This window comes from Tympanuchus pallidicinctus, unplaced genomic scaffold (genome assembly GCF_026119805.1).
Source record: "Tympanuchus pallidicinctus isolate F22 unplaced genomic scaffold, pur_lepc_1.0 scaffold5, whole genome shotgun sequence".
Classification (NCBI taxonomy): domain Eukaryota; kingdom Metazoa; phylum Chordata; class Aves; order Galliformes; family Phasianidae; genus Tympanuchus; species Tympanuchus pallidicinctus.
In genome coordinates this window covers 60,418,779-60,432,049 of record NW_026294769.1, presented here as the reverse complement: position 1 = coordinate 60,432,049, position 13,271 = coordinate 60,418,779, and the positions used below count along the sequence as shown (strand labels likewise).

Here is a 13,271-nt window from a genome sequence, read left to right as displayed (position 1 = left end):
GACCCCACCTCTTCTCAACTTCCTTTCAGGTAATTAATTGCAGGAAGTCATAACGTCACCACGAGCCTCCTCTTCTCCAGACTAAACAATCCCAGATTCCTCAGCCACTCCTCTAGGACTTGTGTTCCATACCCCTCACTAGCTTCATTGCCCTCCTCTGAAAATACACCAAAGCCTCAATGTCTTTCTTGTAGTGAGGGGCCAAAACCAGACTTGAGATGTGGCCTCACCAGGGCTTAATATTATTATCATTATATTAAACAATAGGCGAAAACTGTGTATGTTTACAAGTTTTACACAAAATAAACTATTTCCAATAGCTTTTCTGCTTAACATCCTCTGATTATATGCAGACATCTGGTATATATTTTATTTGTTTAGTTCTTACTATTTCTAATATTTTATATTGTGCTATATTATCCAATATAGTCCAATTCTGATTTTTCTTTTCTGGATGATAATAATGCTTAATGATTTAATGTTGTTCTCTTCAGTCATCCCATTATAATGTGATGCCTTTATTTTCTTTGTTAATTATTGCTTTTCACAATGAATTTATTTTGCAAGGAAGACTATCTTACAGATTTTCCTTGGGAATAGAAGGATAGATAACATCAGGAAAAGAACTTACAGTGAATGTTTCTTTTAATTTACCAGATCTCAGTAATATTCCTAGAAAATTTTGTTCCTTTATTTTTTCCCACAATTCTTTATCAAAAAAGATAATCTGACTGGGAAATAATGTAAAAAGTTTTTTAGCACACGTAAAAGTATTTTTTTAACACATTCCATGTTCAAGAGAAGCATAGACCTGTTGGACTACATCCAGAGGAGGGCCACAAAAATGATCCAATGGATGGAATACCTCTGCTTCAAGGACAGATTGAGCGAGCTGGGGCTGTTCAGCCTGGAGAAGAGAAGGCTCGAGGGAGACCTAATAGCAGCCTTTCAGTATTTAAAAAGAAACTGTAAGAAAGAAAGAGACTAACTCTTTAGCAGGATCTGTTGTGATAGAAAAAAGGGAAAATGCTTTGAAATTGGAAGAGGGAATGTGTAGATTGAATATAAGGAAAACGTTTTTTATACTAAGAGTAGTAAAGTACTGGAACAGGTTGCCCATACAGAAGGTGGATGCCAATTCCTGGAGACATTCAAGGTTAGGATAGACAGGTCTCTGAGCAACCTGATCTAGCTGTGTGTGTCCCAGTTCATTGCAGGGAAGAGGAACTAGATAACCTTTAATGGTCCTTTCCAATTCAAACAGTTCTATTCTCTGAAAAAACTCCCCTTATCAAGTCAGCTACTCTTTTCTCCCTTTTATGATATTTATCGTCTTTCCAGTATTTCACATATCAAAGAGAATTAGATATGAGAATAACTTATGTAAAAATATGATTCTTGTAAATATCTTGAGGATGATCAGAAAAGAGGAAAGAAACAAGTTGGGAAACCAAGTTTAATCAGAAAGAAATAGACTGAAAACAAGGATTATAAATTATCATCAAAATTCTTCAATATAAGCACCAGGGACAAAATCACATTAATAGTAGTGAGACAGAATAAACCTAAAATTACATTAAATTATGGAATATTCTTTTTGTCTACAGTATGTATTTCATTATCCAAAGCATCCTATAGCAGTTACACAAAGAAGCAAAGCTCAAGGATAAATTATTGAAAATGCTTGATGCTTCCCCACCACTGCAGTACAAAGAATTACTTAAACTAAAAAAATAAAAATAATCTAGATTTTGTTTAACTAGTTTAACTGCGATATTTTTTTTTTTTCTTTTTCTTGAAATAGGTGTAACTGTTAATACTTACTCTTGTTTGGATCCTGGCATACCAGTGCATGGACGCCGCTATGGACACGACTTCTCAATAGGCTCCACTGTCTCATTTAGTTGTGATCCAGGTTATAGGCTGAGTCATGAGGAGCCTTTACTATGTGAAAAAAATCACTGGTGGAGTCACCCACTCCCAACTTGTGATGGTAAGAACAAATGGATAAAATACAGAGTAATTTAAAATATATGCATTTTCGCCAGAAGAATTAAATGTCTAATTTTATGAAGAAAAATAAGACTAAAAAGAATAAAGAATAATAATAAAAAAAGACTAAATGAATGTTATATACCTCTGTGTGATATTTAGAAATAAAATGAAAAGTAATATATAATTCATTAATGTAGGTGATTACTGAAGATATGTCTGTCTGAATTTATGTTACCATGAGCTAACTGATTACCTTTTAGCTCAGGGCATGCAAGTTTATTGTACATCTACTTGTAAAGCCGTTGTTACCAATTACATATGTTTGCAGTTGGGTATCCATCTACAGTCATATATGTGTTGATTTCAAACATGAGATAAGGTTTTTGTACCTGACTAAAACACATTTTCTCCAGTTACATATTGTTTACTGTGTTCCTAGATTATTAACAGAACTCGTCACTTTTCAATCACTGTATGAACTGATTAGTGTTACATTATATGTGGTTTGTTCATATGGTTGTTAAACAACACAAAAATGGTATTGTGTAATATTTTCTGCCACAAATTTTAGAGTATCTAGCATGTCATTACAAAATTTGCTTGAAAAACTAATAATTTGTTTGATTTTTATCTGAATTGATCATTTAAAGATGTTTTCCCCTTCTCGTGATATCAATTATATTTAATATTACCGTAATGTTTATCTTAAATATTTTAGATGCTTTCCTTTGGATATGGAATATGTTGCATTGCCTCCTACGGTACTGACCTAAACCAGGCCAGGACCAAATGACTGCACATACACACCAATATGATGAACAGCAAAATGGCGTTTATTACACGTGAACTCTAGCTTATATAACCTATGTGCTTTGTCTACGCCCCTAAGGGCACGAGCCACACATCAATTATAGAGCAGAGAGAGGGCCTATTGCGTCACATCCCGTGCGGGGGTCTCTCAGTCACCTACAACAGGAATATACTTTTCTGATGATAAAAATATAATCAAGAATAATTCACCTAATTAATTCTAAGGTAGTATTAAACAACATAAACAACAACAACAAAAATCCATAGAAATTTCATAAGGAATATAAGGTTTGTAATAGCCTATTTTTCCTCAAACAACCCTTACTGTCTCAATGCTCAGAAAGTAAAAGCTGAACTTGAAAGACTTACAAAAAGCTCACTGAATCATAGATGTGTGATTTGCCATATGTAAATGTCTTAGTTTTCTCCATATTTCATCCTTTAAATGATAGGGTCTTTAAATTGTAGTGCCTTTCTAGGTCTTCAGCATAATTAGCAAATGCTTCATTTTCTTATATAAGGCTAGGATGAACGTGTGCAGATATGATGGCAGAAATTTATGGCTATAGAGCAGAAGATGAATGATTACCTGAAAATGGTACTCTACAGTATTGTAGACCTATTTCTGGAAGGATTCTGCTTCTCAGTCTGATTCTTGGAATGAGGAATTGCAAGGTTCCCATCGTTTACAGGCAAGAGGCTGAGTAGGCTATAAACGGAAGATAGGTTTTCTTACATTGGTAAACACAAGATGCTAAACATCTAAACGAAAAAAAAATTAATGCATATCCTATGAATACTGTTCTTTGCTCCAAAATGAACATACAAATTGTGATAAATTTCTTCCACTAGTTGCTGAACTAGTATGTAATTCACTAAGTAAATGAGATTATTTTTTTTTCTCCAGAGCACATTGCTAAGTGACAATTGTCCATAGAACAAATATGTTCTAAAGGCAGGACTGAGTCCATTTATTCTAGTACATTTAATCAATTCATGGTTGAACTCAGTTTTATTGCTGAATTTCTTCTCAAGTGGCATGTTTTTTAAATAGGATCCAGAGTCCTTGCACCTCCTGGGGAAAATAGGGCATTTGCTCAATGGACTGTTCCTTGCATAAACTGAGAGGATGTCTTTGTATTAATCGTGCCACTAATAAACACATTGATCACTGTTCCTGCTCATTCACTTAATTACTGCAACAGTTTCTGGATAACTAGGTTCTTTTTTATAATTGCTTTTTTATTGTATATATATGTGTGTGTGTGTGTGTGATTACATCTTGTAGCAATAATTGTTCGGACAAAACACGACAACTCATGAATAAAAAGTGTTTTCAAGGAGAAGCATATAGAAAAGGAAAAAAAATGACTTTAGAATCTATTTTTCCTCAGAGTATGAAATTGCATTAACTACGATTCTAATTTTTGTAGGACTGTAAATTCATTTTTACATGAGGTGTTTGGATATTACACAGATAAGCATAACAAAAAACTTACTGGAGAAGTCACACTTCATTATCTTCAGAAACATTTAGAGTATGCTGAGACTAATAGTTTAAAAATAAGCAAACAAACTGGTTGTCTCCATCAATAAAGACTGACCTCAGGAGACAAGTGTGTCATTACTGCAAGCTGTATAAATAGTTCATATATGGATGATTGATGCACATGAAAGAGTTCATTGTTCATTTCCTTCATTTGGATTTTTATGTGAATCTGTGTAGACAAGGCATGCACACTATTACTCTGTGTACCATTTTGCATTGCTTTGTGTGTGTAAACATACACATCCACATACACAATCACATATATACATACATAACAGCAAAGCACTTCTAAAAAAGTAATAATAATAGTATTCTCTAAATATACCATTTTTTACAATAGCAGTATCCATAAGGAAATAAAACTGTTCAAATGATGTCCACTAAGATTGAAGTTTCTAGGGGACAAGACTGAGCAGCAGAGGATGAGGTAACTTTGTTTGTTTAGACTAGAGAAGGCTAAGGGGTGGCCTCATGTCAGTCCACAACTTCCTCAAGGGGAGAGTGAAGAGGCAGGTGCTGATCTTTGCTCCCTGATGACAGTAATAGATTCAAGGGAACATCATGAAGCTGTGTCAGAGACGAATAAGGTTGAATGTTAGTAACAGGTTCTTCACCAGGAGGAGGGTGGTCAGGGACTGGAGTAAGATTCCCAGTGCAGTGATCACTGCACAGAGTTCATGAAGCATTTGGACAATGTTCTTAGATATACTGTTTAATTTTTGTTGGGCCTGAGTCAGTGGCGCTGTCTGGTCAGAGGTCTGTAACTAGTAGTTTTCCCCAGGGGCTGGTACTGGATCTAGTCATATTCCACATCTTCATCAACAACCTGAGTGAATGGACAGAGCCCACCCTCAGCAAGTTTGCTGATGATACAAAGCTGGGAGGACTGGCTGACATACCTGGAGTTTGTGCTACCATTCAACGAGGCCTGGGCAGACTAGAAAGTTCAGCAGGGTGGAACCTGCTGAGGTTTAACAGGGATAAGTGTTGAATCTTGCACCTGGAGGGGAATAACTGCATATATACATACAGATTAGGGGCTGACTTGCTGGAGAGGAGCAGATAAGGACGTGGATAAGGACGTGGGGGTCCTAGTGGACGACAGGTTGGCCATGAGCCAGCAGTGTGCCCTTTTAGCCAAGAAGTGCAATGGTGTCCTGGGTGCATTAAAAAGAGCACGGTCAGCAGATAGAGGGAGATGATACTCCTCCTCTTCTCTGCCCTGTTGAGGCCACACTTAGAAAACTGTGTCCAGTTCTGAGTTCCCCAGTTCAACAAAGACAAGGATTTTCTAGAAGGAGTCCAGCAGATGACCACAAAGATGACAGAGGGTATGGAGCATGTCCTGTATTAGGGAAGGCTGAGTAATCTGGGTCTGTTTAGCCTTGGGAAAAGAAGACCGAGAGGAGATCTTATAATGTTATTAAATATCTATAGGGAGGTGGGAGACAAATGGATAAGGCCAGGATCTTCTCAGTAGTGTAATTTAATGGAGTCTAATATAATGCAGTGCAATGTAATGGCCTAAAACTTGAACACAGGAAGTTCCATACAGAAGATGATCTTTATGGTATGGGTGACAGAGCATTGGAAGGGGTTGCCCAGAGAAGTTGTGGAATCTCCTTCTGTGGAGATATTCAAGACCCATCTGGATGCCTACCTGTGAGACCTATTGCAGGGTACCTGCTTTAGCAGAGGAATTGGACTTGATTTCTTGAGGTCCCTTCCAACCTGTGATTCTCTGATTCTGAGTTGATCAGTATACTCGACTTGATGATCCTTACGTGTCCCCTCCAACTCAAAGTATTCTATGATTCTATGATCTACTTCTGCTCATTTTTTAAAGGCAAATGTTCAAGGAATATATATTCAGCTTCTCACATACAGGACTGCAGAACAGTTATAGCTGTGGTCTAGTTGAGTCTCTTAATTCAGTAGTTGAATTATTTTCAGTTTTCAGGAGAACAAGTCTGTGTTAAAATTCAACCAGAAAACCAAAGTTTCTTTGAAGAATGAGGAGTAATAGTTATATTTAACCAACCATTAACAATTTAGTAATTTTTAGACTTTTAGTAAAATGCTTTAACAGTATTTTATATGAAATATTGCCAATTTTTGGATTGGCAAGATAGCTTTTTTATGTCTTTTCAGAAAAATAACAATGTAGGCCTACATCACCATTTTGCCTTTGTTTCCCTTCTTGTCTCATGTCTCAAGCCTCATAGCTTTTTTTTTTTTTTTTTTTTTTTTTTTTTAATTCACCTGGACTAGACAAAGATCTCTACTACTGTGTACATTTACTTATTTTTCAGTATTTCATATGAAAATGTAGTTTGACTTATTTACCATAAAGATGGGCACAATACTTAAGAAAAGAAACATGCAAAGAAATATAACCCATATTCTCAAAGAACACTTGTTAAAATTATTGTGCTTAAGAAAAAAAAAGCTGTTTTTGAGCTTTGCTTAGAAAAAATACTACGTGTTTTACATTAACATAATTTACATATGATTTACTGAGTACCTATCTGTATGGATCTCCTTGAATTTTTTATTGTAGTCTCTTCCCAGTACTTAGTTGACAAATGTCTTATCATGTATTTTCTGTTGGAATATTGTGACAGAAATTTGATTTTAAATTTTGAATATTTGTGAGGAAACTTATTTTAACAATATATGAAGTATTGTATTAATCCCATTAAACATGATAAGATAATTGTAGTAAAAGTATAAGTACTTAATTATGTGTAAAGTGATTTCCATTCCTTTCACAATAACATGAAATTGAGTACTTAATAATTCTTACTGTGTATTTGAATTAGGAATAAATATTAGCATTCTACTTGATGAGAATTTACTTAAGAAAATTAGTAGGGAACATCAGCAAAAAAAATTAAATAAATAAATAAATAAATAAATATAATAAGATGGAAGACATTTAATACATTTATTGAATGTAGATGTCCAAATAAAGCAGTAAATATGAGTTGTGTGGTACCATGAGGAACCTACCCAGAAGTTCTGGAAGAGGTGTTACATTATTTCTGTTAATACATTTCTAAAACAGAAACGATACCTTTTTTCGAAACTTTGAAATGAAACCTGAAGAAACAACAAAAAAAGCCCTGCAGATATTCAGTGTGGTAGAATCTAGAATTGAAAAGTACTAATATGTCCTGTTTTGTTTTAGATTTAAATAAGATAATATAACAACTTTTGTTACAAATTATTTAGATTCAATTTTGCTATTCTCTTTTGCAATGTAGCTCAAGTCCAGGTTTCTTTCAGGAAACTGTTAATAATCATTCAACAAGTATACTATTTTATTGTTACTCCTTGCCTCCATCCCATGTTAAGACATACTAAATTTGCTGTAAATATGGAAGCTGTGTGTTTAAATTACTGTTAAATTACTTGAAAGTAAAATGTGAAATACTATTAAATTGCATGAAGCACAGTACATGATTCAAATTGTAACACTATTTCAATTTTTTTACTATGTTATATAATAAAATTATTTAGTAAGTGAAAATCATGTTAGAATTAGATTTTAGTTGGAAGTTAGAGTCAATTAAATGATGGAATGTAATGGGACTTCTGTGCAGGTATACTCACATATAGGTTTATATACGTACAAACATATCTATATATCAGTAAGCTTATTTTTTCATTTTGTAGTTCTAGTATGTTACTAGTCTTCCTTGCTGATGCTTGAAACCATTTGTAAAACTAATAATTATTATTAATCAATTAGAAATGTGTGTTTTGACCTACCTCATCACAATGTAAAATAAATCATTTTCACTTACTTGTATTTGCATCAAGTTGATCTAACTGAAAAGAACAGTTAGATCAACAGTTAGATCTTTCTTTATTTTTTCTTTTTTCGCAGACATGTTTTTCTTATATGTATTTTCTCTTTCTTTATACAACTGCTAATGAGCACAGTATGTTGGCTTTTCAATATTGGTAGGTGATATAATTTTAGTTAGAAAAGAGACAGTGATTTAATTCTTTTTTTTCTTTCTGTATTGTTTTCAAAAACCATGCTGAAATACATGGAAACAAGTATTTATATATAATGTATATTATATTCTCTTGCTTCTCATAAAATAACCAATACATTCTCTTTATATTCTTCTGTCTCTCTTGGATATGGTGACTTCCCTTTTCCTCACATTCAATATCTTCATATTATTATTATACCCCTATTGGTTCTGAAGCAGACTTCAGTTATATCTAAATAAATTAATTCTAAGTAAGTTATAAAACTTACTTGAAGACCCCAGATGACAGAGAACATAATTAGTGGATGCTGAATTTCATTTAATGTCATAAAATACAAAACTGAAGGGATGAGATGTTCTTCTATAAAAAAGTGATGAACTTTTATACAGACTGACCTTTGCAGGGACAGATTATGCAGACTGATTTCTGCAGCAAACATAAATATTTAAAAAATAGGACAGACAGATGCAAAACAAAACAAAAAACTGATAAAAGAATTATATGAATGAAAATGTCATCTTCCTTGCTTATTAACTACTTCCATAATTGAGTGTGAAATGTCTTAGCAATATGTTTGTGTATCGCAGCAACAGTGACAAGACAGATCAATACTTACAATTGGTAATACCTTGAACATAGTGACATATAATGTATATCTGTTAAGAATTTCATTGAAAAATTTGGCTCATTTAAGTGAAACAATTAAAGCCAGAAATGCTGTTGTGCTTTGCCAGCACTCCAAAGTGAGTCCCAAAGAAAGAAATGAACATAGTGAAAGTTATAGGAAGAACTAGGTAAAAATGAACCACAACCACACTTAATCTATTTCTGGCATTGGAAGAGTGATTTTCCATAATAATTTTATATTATAATGAAAAATGATCTGAAATGAAAATGAAACAATTTTATGAATGACAGTATTGGATACTATGGTGTATTTCAGGGATGAAACGTGGCCTCTTACTGAGACAATTACATATAAGTTTAATAAAGTTTTTAAAATTCTTAGGGCCAAAGAATAAAGGGCTATTTTCCTTGTAGACTTCCTTGTTGCTTCTTTTCATTGTGAATGATTATGTTGCTGAGCAAAGGGAATGCAGTATTTTTCCTTACAACAAAAGATGGTCTTCAACTATAAAATCCAATGCTGTAAAAATCTTATTTAACTTAAATGACATTACTACTACTACTGAATTCCACTCTTAAATTTTTATCTTCAATCACAGATATCCAAAAGCTACTTTGTAACATGTCACATAATGTCTGATCACCACATTGTTGTAGAGGTGCTTTATACTATACATTCAGGTTACATTCAGGTGTTACATAGTCACTTGTAATTTTTGTTCATTTTATTTCTTATTATTTTTTACTTTGTCCTTCTGACAAAACAGTAGTGGAAAAAAATAATAAAAAAAAAAGGTTTAGATCTCTCAGTTCAGCTGTTCTTCTTGCATAACAAAGAAATTAATTGCTGTGTTCATAACATCATAAAGTATAAGAGGAACATGTTTCATGTACTCCATTTTCCATATTAGAACTATTGCTAGTGCACTACTTATTCTAGTGCTGGTTATTTATTCATTCTACTTTTAGACCTATCCTCCACCTCTGTATAATCAAAGTAAAAAGAATATTCCTTGTAGGAACTGAAAAAATGTGTGGAGTTTATTCTGTTGTTTTTATTTTAATCTTTTTCTGTTTTCCTTTGCATTCTGAAAGAATCACACACTAGTAGTGATATTATATGTTTTGAATGTTTGACATCTTATCAGGACCAGTGCACATTTTGTATTTCAGATCTGTCAACTTGGCATTGTTCTGTAACGTGCTGGCCCCTTGATGCCATTGTTTGCCATCTGCTAACCTTCATATAGTTAGTGTGAATGCCATAGACATTTTTTCACCACTTGCTCTCTTGAAAGGCTTCCCAAACAACTACTGTAAAATACATTATTTATTTGGACTGTATCCCATGATTATAAAAAATAATTGCATTTTCTTATTAGATGGCACTGACCTAAAGTATTTACAAAGTAAATCTCTAGAATCTGCAATAATGTGCTGTCAATAGCCCTGATTCTATTTTCCTAATGTCTTATCAACGGACAGTTGTTACCTCACTCTTCATTATAGAACTGAGGAAGAAAGTGAATGCGTTAGGACATCATTTCCCTATGGCAAATAAGATAAGATTCAGTATTATAGAAATATATAATTATTATATACAGAAACAGTATATAGTGTTTCTGAAATATTCTATTCCAAGTGGTACTGAATCTCCAGCTTTCCAGCATACCACTTGACCAGAAAGACTAGAATGTTGACAAGGAAAATGGTGAACAGAAAGAAATTATGAGACTACCAAGATTAACTACTTTGTGTTTGACAGGTACATTAACTATAACTACCAAATGAATTTAGTTAGGCAAAACTGGATGTTATTTAATTATTTATTTTCATCCAATGTGAATACAAGTAGGAAGAAATATTATAGAGAATATAATTAATAGAAACCTTTATCGCTATAACAACTATTGTTCAGTTATCATCCTAAACATTCCAAACTGACATAAAAGAACACATAGGAGAAAAAAAAAAAACCACAAAAACAACACTACATCAATACAAAAAGGTGAGTTAATTATGCAACTGCATTGCTATTACAATATCTCAGAGGAGCTTCGATGATTCGCTTCGAGCTCTTTAACTTGAACAAGCTGAAAGAAATATTGATTTCCTGATAAAGTGATTAATAGTTCTGAAGTACATATAAATACAGCTACTAATACATGTGAAGAAAGAGTTCTGTGTAAATGATTTTTGTTATGCTATTTAATGATTTTCAAGAAGAAAGATTATTTTGATAATCTTTTTCTCATAAATGGAGCAGGGTTCCCACTAATCTTAGGCTCTGGGTGGTGGTGTTTGTTTCTGTCTTCTGTCTCCATTTAAGACAATGAAGATCAAGAAGTTATATTTACATGTTTCCACATTCTTAATGTATCCTGGAATATACAATGAAGTGTATAGTAACAACATCCAATTTTCATTTCTGCTCTATAAGAAAGCTCTTTTTAAACGTGTATGGCTTTAAAAACAGCTGATTTGCAAAGTAGTAGCCTAATAACCACATTCTGAAAATTCATGGACTTTTACTAAAAAAAAATATTAATTCTACAGTATTATTGAAATGCATTAAAAACACATGTTTTCTTGAAAGTAATGTATGATTAGGTGCACTGTAAGGCAGAGTACATTCTGGATATTCTCTCCAAATCATTCCCTGGCGTCCACCTTAGCTCCTGGCTAAAGTGTTATTGTTTGGCATGTTATCTTTTGCTTTCCTACTGAACTTCTGAGTTTTACAGACTCACAGGAAATTGTGGAAAAAACAGCTAAGGAAACCCAAGTTTTATTTTCTTAATGAGTATTAAAAAGTGTGTTAACTCTTCATTGATTTTATTTTCATTCGTATAGTGTAAGAAGGATTATATTTGTATGTGGGATTGCTGAATCATTTGACCAGCTATCTTTAAGTAGTTTTAAATCAAGAACTTTTAAAAAGATTGTTTTCTTTCTTTTTTTCTCATCTGTAAATCTTATTTTATTAACATTATTGTTATTATTTCTAGCCTTATGTGGTGGAGATGTTAGAGGACCTAGTGGGACAATTTTATCCCCTGGTTATCCAGAACTTTATCCAAATTCACTGAACTGTACATGGACTGTGGATGTTACCCATGGTAAAGGTAAATATGTCAGTTTTTTTGTTTTTTATTTTTAATATATAGAAGTTGATATTCTATGCTACACATGCAAATTATAGATTTTGGTTAGCCACAGGGAACTACAAATTTTACTGCTGATTTCTTTTAATTTATTTGATTCTAGTAATTCCTAGGATTCTAGATGTGTACGAGGTTTAAGGAGAGCCTAATGCTTTTTGCAGAACAATAAGTCCCTGAATTATTACAGTTCGAATAACAGACAGTTGGATGTGTGTACATTAATCCATAAAGATGAAAGAAGATGAATGTTTTTTTTTATGTTCATGGAAGTGCCTTAGCTTAGAGAAATATTAGCCAGAAGTAGCCCTTGGTATTTAGACTTCTAATCAATAGAAGAATTTGAAATGAAGAATTGAGTATGTTATTCATGTTATGGCATAAGAAGAGGTGAAAATAATGAGAGGGGAAAGGTTTGAAATATATCTCTTATCATGCAAAGTTTTACATTCTGACTAATTGTCTACAAGGAAATGCTGGAAAGGAAAATCTTTCTATTTTGAAGAGAATTAATGGTTTCAGTTTACTGAGATAGTTTTTGAGGGTGGCAGCATGTAAATGATAGCTCATTATACATCTATGGATTCAAGGAATAATATGGTTTAGAAATGTTTTTAATTGGAGAAAAAAGATAAATACAACCACTTAAGAGAACATTTAGAGTGATTACAGAGAACTAATAACTAAAGAACTAATGAGAAACAGAAGCTTTTAAAAAGAAGGTTAGTTATTTGTTGAAGGTATATATCAGTGTTAGATGGCCTAATTGTTAGATAATTACCACTTACAAAAAGTGATTACAAAATAATCACTTACAAATAAGCAGGTAATTTTAAAATGGAGGAGAGAAGCTTTGTTGTGGGAATATTATTTTCCATTCCATTTCATGTTTAATATAATTTTTACTTCATAACGTCCTGGAGTATCTTGTATTAGCTACTGACTAACGGTACAATTTATTTTTATATATAATATTTTCTTTAGACTATTTCCTTTTACAAAATATAGCAGTTTATTGTCAGACTACCAAGAAATTGTATGTAACATGTCACCACACAATATTTTTTAAAAACACATTTTTGTGTTACAACTTCATATTACTACTACTGAATAGCAAGTGA

The 13,271-nt window shown here is 32.9% G+C and overlaps 1 protein-coding gene across 2 annotated transcripts in view; it reads left to right on the top strand.

Annotated features, from left to right (window-relative positions):
* Window positions 1-13,271, top strand: part of CSMD3 (CUB and Sushi multiple domains 3) — a 512,773-nt gene that overhangs the window by 321,529 nt on the left and 177,973 nt on the right. For both annotated transcript variants that reach the window (XM_052703606.1, XM_052703607.1), the window contains 2 exons: window positions 1,805-1,993; window positions 11,998-12,114. In XM_052703606.1, coding sequence (XP_052559566.1) covers window positions 1,805-1,993; window positions 11,998-12,114 — 306 coding nt within the window. The remainder of the gene's footprint in view (window positions 1-1,804; window positions 1,994-11,997; window positions 12,115-13,271) is intronic.